Source organism: Mastomys coucha, unplaced genomic scaffold (genome assembly GCF_008632895.1).
Source record: "Mastomys coucha isolate ucsf_1 unplaced genomic scaffold, UCSF_Mcou_1 pScaffold22, whole genome shotgun sequence".
Lineage (NCBI taxonomy): Eukaryota > Metazoa > Chordata > Mammalia > Rodentia > Muridae > Mastomys > Mastomys coucha.
Window position 1 is genome coordinate 130,780,140 of NW_022196905.1, and position 7,325 is coordinate 130,787,464.

At 49.6% G+C, this 7,325-nt stretch overlaps 1 protein-coding gene across 3 annotated transcripts in view; it reads left to right on the forward strand.

The window, feature by feature from the left end:
- The first annotated feature begins 5,543 nt into the window (after positions 1 to 5,543).
- Positions 5,544 to 7,325, forward strand: part of Myl10 (myosin light chain 10) — an 8,612-nt gene continuing 6,830 nt past the window's right edge. The window contains exons 1-2 of one of the 3 annotated variants that reach the window (XM_031342341.1): positions 5,544 to 5,783; positions 6,667 to 6,742. In XM_031342341.1, coding sequence (XP_031198201.1) covers positions 5,748 to 5,783; positions 6,667 to 6,742 — 112 coding nt within the window. In that variant the 5' untranslated portion in view covers positions 5,544 to 5,747. Of the gene's footprint in view, positions 5,784 to 6,041; positions 6,085 to 6,666; positions 6,743 to 7,325 lie in introns of those variants that run through there. The other 2 variants (XM_031342343.1, XM_031342342.1) reach the window with 2 other exon arrangements.

Consider the following 7,325-nt stretch of genomic DNA (forward strand, 5'->3'; position numbering starts at 1 on the left):
AGGGAGAGAGGGAGAGAGGGAGAGAGGGAGAGATTGAATCTGACTCCAAAGACCTGGTGTGACCTTCTGGTTTATAAATGTCAGCCACTCTTCGTTTGATTAGTATCATATTCTCTCTCCTCAAGGCAAGGATCAGCCGTACCAGGGCTTGCAGGCTTGTGGCCAGCTCCGGGGACAGCTAAGCTCTCTAGCTCTTGGGGACCCGCAGCTGCATAGCTTGAGCCAAGCCCTCTGGCCCTGGCAGCTGATCACATATAATTTCCCACGCTGCAGCAGACTTGGCTAGATGGACTGGGGCTGCCTTTGAGGCTGAGCTGGAGTCATCAGTGCCACACTGGTTACTTGAGGAGGCTGGGGATGACAGGTGTGGACTCTGCTTGGCTCAGAGGAGAATTCTTGGACTTGTGTGGATTCTCATCCAGGATATAGGTTTGTGTGTGTGTGTGTGTGTGTGTGTGTGTGTGTGTGTGTGTGTGTGTGTGTTGTACTGAGAACTGAACCTGGATCCTTGTGCATGCTAATCAAGTCTTTTACCACTGGCCATACCACTGCCCCTCACTGGGACTCGATGCTGTACTACTGAAGTGCATCTCTAGCCACCCACAGGCTCTCTTGTAGCCTACACTGATCTTTAACTCCTGACCCTCCTGCCTTCCTGCCCTGAGTGGTGGGATCAGACATACACCACCTGCACTCCTGGCTTTACTTTGTGGATTTTCAAGTTCAGAGGGGGCCCTGGGCTGGGGTGAATAAGGATGGTCCTCCAATGTGTACAAAGAGTTTCTGCATGTGTAGTTTCAACCACATGTGCTCAGAAGTATTAGGGAAGGATCAAGGGCAGGGACGGCAACAGAGTCCTTGCCTGCAACTGAAGCTTGTGAGTTCAATCCCCAGCCCAGAAATCAACTTTTAAAAATTACATACAAGTACCCAGGCTCCAGGCTGACACCACATCCTCTATATAAAGGATCTGACTCTCTGTAGACTTTCGGGGTATGAGGTTTTAGAATTCCAGAAGTTGACTGCATCATGTTGGTTGAAGGGACCTTGGGGGCCAGACCAAAGCATATTGCATATCCCCATTGTCTCCACAAGAGAGCCGAGTGTCCCACAGGTGTCCTACCCAGAACCCTGAAACTCAGGGGATGTTATCATCTTTATTCTGAGTGTCCCCGGCTGCATGGCTTGAGCCAAGCCCTCTGCTTCCAGGAGCCCTCTGACCCTCCCAGGTCCAGCTCCAAGCCTCCCCAGCTGGCTAATCACACTGACTTACTCGGCATGTCCCTGGCTACTTGCCCCCTTCCTGGTCCATGGTCCCTTGGCTAGAGAGAAAACAGTTGGCTTAGGGATGTCGGAGATCCCCAAGGCTTAGACAGTCTCCACATTGGTGGCCTTTGCCACCCACTCCCCACAGCCCCAGGAGATGTCCAGTTTGATGCCCCTCATCTTGTCCCTGGTCAACTTCCAAACTGTTGTGTAGACCTGGAATGGTGCCTGGCTTGGAGGAGCACTATTTAAAGAGCCACCCCAAGCTGTCCCCAGACCTGCTGCAGCACTCAAAAGCACGCCAGACGATGGTAGGCTGGGACCACCTTCTCTGTACTTCCATAGTCCCCATAGAGCCCAGCACCCTGGCTTTGGTCTCCTGGCTGCCTCCCTCCTAATCCAACCTCAATCCTGACCTCCTTTCTCACCTTGAGTCTCATCGTTTGGACCTTGACCTCATGAGTGATTCCGGACTTTGCCTTCTCAACTTAGACCTTGCTCCCTTCACTGGTTCCCTCATCTGGCAGCTACGGGTGTGTGTGTGTGTGTGTGTGTGTGTGTGTGTGTGTGTGTGTGTGTCGGGGTGGGGTGGGGTGACTTGGATACTCCAACTTGGTCCATCCCATGTTGCTTCTGTTGGGTATCCATCTCATGGGTGTCCAGTCTCATCCATGTGACTTCTTTTTGCATGTGGTGTGTGTTTGGATGCATTCCCATTTGTGTGCACACCATGTGTAAAGGCCAGAACTTGACCTCTGATGTTGTTCCTCAGGGCCATCTATCTTGGGGTTTTTTGTTTGTTTGTTTGTTTGTTTAAAGCAGGATTTCTCTGTGTAGCCCTAGATGTCCTGGAACTCTCTCTGTAGACCAGGTTCACTTTCAAAGATCTGCCTGCCTCTGCTTCCCAAGCACTGGGACTGAAGGCGTGCACCACCACCGCCCAACCCACCTTGGATTTTTTGTTTTGTTTGTTTGTTTGTGTTTGTTTGAGACAGGGTCTTTCACTGTTAGCTGGAGATTACCAATTGGGTTAGCCTGGCTGCCCACTGAGTTGTAGGGATCCTGTTCTTTCTTCTCCAGAACTTGGATTATAGGTGTATGCCACCAATATCTTCCTTTTTACATAGGTTTTGGTTCTCATGCTTACAAGACAATCACTGTATGGACTGAGCTGTCCACACAGCCTCTCATCACATGGGTTCTGATTTAGTGATGTTCTTTGATTCGGTACCTGGGGGGTGAGGAGGGCCATAGTAGAGAGTAATGAGTGATCTGGCCTCACCAGCTTCATTGAATCTAGGGCTCTGTTCTGACTGAAGGATGAGGTTCCTGTTGCTGGGCAGGGGCTCAAATTTGCAATGTGCTAGAGGTGTGGCTCTCTCTCAGGTCCTGCAGCTGTCCCCTGCCCCTATATTCTAGCTTGTCCCTCCTTCGATCACTTTCTATTAATGCCTACAGGACTATAAGCTCTTTGGGGACAATGAAGGGACTAGACCTAGGCTTTGTCTAGGGACTTGCAGGTACCTTGCAATCATTCTGATGTTTTGAGGCAGAGATTATTCCTGATTTTATAAATAAAGAGGGTCTGGGGGTGTGTGGCTTAGTCAGAGCCCTTGCTCAGCATCCATGAGGTGTTGCGATCCATCTTGAGCAACACATAAACAGGCCATGATGACACGTGCCTCTCATCCCAGCACATGGAAGGTGGAGACACGAGGATCAGAAACTCAAGATCATCCTTTGCTACATAATGAGTTTGAGGCCAGCCTGGGCTACATGAGATCCTGAGTTTAAAAAAAAAAAATGTTGTTGGGAGGGGAACCCAGTGGGGCTCTACCCTCTCATAGAAGAAGGGGAGGAGTAATGGGGGCAGGGATTGTGGGAGGGGGTAACTGGGGGGGGCAGTAACTGGCATGTAAAGTAAATAAATAAAAAAGAAAAAATAAATTTGGTCATAAGAAAAATAAATATTAATACAATCAGGGAAACAGATTTAAAGAATGTAAATGGCATGTATTTGTGTGTGCATGCTTTTGTGTGTGTGTGCATGTGTGCGTGTGTGCATGCATGAGTGTGTGCATACATGTACATGCGCAGAGGCCAGAGAAGGATGTCAGTTGTTCTGAACTATCATATTCCCTTAAGACAGGGTCTTTCACTGAGCCTGGAGTTGACCTAGCAGAGCAAACCCCAGCAATGCCCCTGCCTCCACCTCCCCTAGCATTAGAGTTGCAGGTGGGGGACAAATGCAACTGGATTTTTATAGGAGTTCTGAGAATTTGAAGTCAGGTCTTCCTGTTCTTACTCACTAACCCAATCTCCCCAGTCACGTGCTCTGCCTTTCTTATCACAAGAGCCAGGGTGACCCCTTTTTTCTTGGACTGTTTTCTTCAGAAAAAAACTTATCTTTCAGAGGTACAGTATGAACTTGAACTTCCAAAGCCAGATAAAAGGTGAGCCCTTCCTGCCTTGCAGGGCTCTTAGCCTGCAGGAGGGCCTGTGACCAGGTGGACCTGAAAGGCCAAGGTGGAAAAAGCCTGTGTAGGGGTGTGCATGTGTGTGTGTGTGTTTGTGTGTGTGTAGGGGGGATGCCACAGCCCTGAGAACTAGTGGAATATCCTGCTGACGGAAGTGATAATTTTTTATTAATCAGGAGGAAATGTATATGTAATTACGAGAGATGAACTCCACAGGGGAGTTCTTTTCTTTATGCTATCTGAAGGGATTTATAAATATTTCCTAGGCTTAGAGCATCCCACGTGTGGCCTCCTTGCCATCCACCCCCCTCTCAAAGGATTACTCAAGACTAGCACCCAGTAAAAGCTAATTATAAGTCGCTGGGTTGTTGCTCCTGACACAGGCCCAGGAGCCCTAGGGAAATGGGAGAGTGGGGTGGGAGTGGGGAGACCACACAGGTGCTAGGGTGAGTGTGGGCAAAGCTGGGGAAACCCCAGCTAGGGGGACTAGGAGGTGGTTGCTGGCTGTCAGGGACCCTGGGCCCAGACTTTTGTTCCTTTCTGACATTGAGTCACTTTTAAGGGGCTGGGCAGAGAGCTGTGTTGGTAACATGCTTGCTTCATAAACATAAGGTCCTGATTCCCCAGAACTCAGGTGGAGAAAAGCTGGGTGTGGTGTCACATGCTTGTAATCCCAATGCTGAGGACACAGAGGTGGTGGGCCCCAGAGGCTTGCTAGTGGGCCAGCTGAGCTGAGTAGGTAAGTTATGGCCAATAAGAGACCTTGTCTCAAAACTGTAACTGAGAAATGTCCCAGCCAGTAAAAGATGCTTGCTGCCAAGTCTGATAACCTGAGTTCAATATTCAATCTCTCTGACCCCTCACATGATGAAAGGAGACAACCAACACCTGAAATCTGTCCTCTAACCTACACACACACACACACACACACACACACACACACACACAGGCGTACATACACACATACACACACAGACACCCATATACACATACACAGACACACACATACATGCGTGCATGCACACACACACATACACACACATGCACAAACACACACACACACTATGGACCAGATGTTAGGGATGATAGGCAGCTCAAAGCAGATTTGGAGTGGAGCAGGAACCCACATGAGTGGACAGGGAGCTCTGAGATCCCGTCTAGAAACAAATCTTGCAGGACTAAGAGCTGAGACAGTATGCTAGGAACATTCTGGAAGCTTTTAGCAACTGGACAACAAGACTAGATCTTAGCAGAGTGGATGGTGAGTGGTGGGACACCTGGAAGCCCCACAGAGAGCTGAGGATAGAAAAGAGCCCATCTGACCCCATTTGCATCTCGAGCCTGGGCGTGGGTGGTCACTGAGCTGGGAACAGCTGCCCCACCCTGCACAGTGGATACTCTGCAGACTTCTCTCCTGAGAAAAGCACGACTTGAGACTTGAATTAGCTACTTCTCTCCTACCGTGACAAAAAAAACCAAAAAAACAAAAAAACAAAAAAACCTACCAAAGCAAAGTAAGGGAGGAGGAGTTTGTTTTGGCTCACTGTTCAAGGATACAGCCCAGCTTCCAGTGGGGACGTCATGACTGCAAGAGAGTGAAGCAGCTGATCACATTGCATCCGCAGTCAGAAAACAGAGAATGCTGGTACTCAGTCACTCTCCCCTTTTTATTCAGTTCAACCTCAGCCCATGGGATTATGCCAACCACTGTTAACTCACCTCACTTCCCAACTCAATTAGCTAATCTAGAATCTCGCTCCCACTCATGCCCAGGGGTTTGTCTCCATGGTGACTTAGGTCCTGTCCCGTGTTTTCTCCTGGCTGCTGTGTATGGGGAAGAAGGGTAAGACTCCCTGGACCATGAAGTTCAGGGGACCGTGGCTGGCACTGGCGACTGCTGACCTCTGAAAGAGGCCGTGGCTACAAGGTTTTACCTCTTGCACCCAGGCACCCAGAAGAGCCCGGAAGAGAGTAGAAGGCACAGCCAGCTCCAATGTCTTCTCGATGTTTGACCAGTCCCAGATTCAGGAGTTTAAAGAGGTTGGTCAGTGGCCCTGGCGACCCTGGGGACCCTGGGAGTCTATATTAGTTAGATTTCTTGTTGCCTCAACAAAATGCCTGACAAATCAATCTAAGGAAGGAAGACTCCCCTAATTCTGGCTCACAATTCGAGGGTACAGTCTGTGAAAGTTGGGGTAGGCCTAGGGGCAGGAATGGAGCTGGTCACACATACATCGCAGCCAGGGCAGGAAGTTGCGAGAGATGAATGCTGATGCTCAACTTGTGTTTTTTTCATTCAGTCAAAAACCTACCCTGTGGGATGGTGCCGCCCTCACTTAAGGTGGGTTTTCCCACCTCAATCCAGTGTAGAAAACCCCTCACAGATGTGCCCAGAGAGGTTTCCAGGGTGATTCTAAATCCAGCCAAATTAACAATAATAAAGATGGGCCATCACAGGAGTATTACCGGGATTCACAGAGGTTGTTCAAGGAGCTCACCGTGGCTGCCCACACTGTCATCATTCCTCAAGGTCCTCATGGCTGCTTCTGTGGCTCTATTTTCTTTCTACCCGTACTCGCTGTGTGACCCATGGAAACGCTTTTCTCTTTCCGAGCCTCAATATCCATCTCTAAGACTCAGTGTCTTTTTTTGAGCCCCCGTTTCCATCTCTGAGCCTCAGTTTCTTTCTATGAGTCACAGTGCAGTGTGGAGTCCCAAAGCATTCAGGGTAGAGGTTCAGAGAGGGTAGTCTACAGTTCCCAGGATGCAGTGCGTGTGAAACTAAACTGGAGCTCTGGGCACTCACAGGCTCCAGGTTTAGGTTTCTACTGCTGCAGACAGCCAAGGACACCCAGGGAGAAGTGCAGGAACCCGTTGGTCTGGGTGGGCCCTGGCGGTTCAGAGCCAATGTCTTCTCCATCAGGCCTTCACTATCATGGATCAGAACCGTGATGGCTTCATCGACAAGGAGGACCTGAGGGACACCTTTGCTGCACTGGGTGAGGAAAGCATCAACTGGGGAAGCTAGGTGCTTAGGGTGGAGCTAATGAGTGCGGTGGGAATCCTGCGGTGGGTAGGCTAAGGCAGCCACAGTGAGGGGCTTGAGAGCTGGGAAGTCCAGTGGAGGGGAAGGTTCGCAATGCAATAGAAGGACTTGGTGACTAGGGGAAGACATTTTAAGTGGTTTTTTGTTTGTTTGTTTGTTTTGTTTGTTTTTGATGTTGTACAAGGGCCCTGGGGTAGTGAGAGGTCAAAGAGGTGCTGTAGTACTTGCCTGTAATCCCAGCACTCTCATACCGGGGCAGGAGGATTTCTGATTCAGTGTCTGCCTATATTATATAACAAAACACTGTCTCAAAATGAAACAGTAGGAAGTTGGGTTTAGAGAAGCTAGAGTGGTTGAACTAAGGTACCAATATGGGTTGAGTTTTGAGTTTCTGGCAACCTGAGTACCCACTGGAACCTTGCAGCATCCCAGGGATGCATGAAACCTGAGGTTCCCTACGCAGTCCTTTCCTCCTCCTCCTCCTCCTCTTCCTTCTCCTCCTCCTCCTCCTCCTCCTTCTCCTCCTCCTCCTCCCC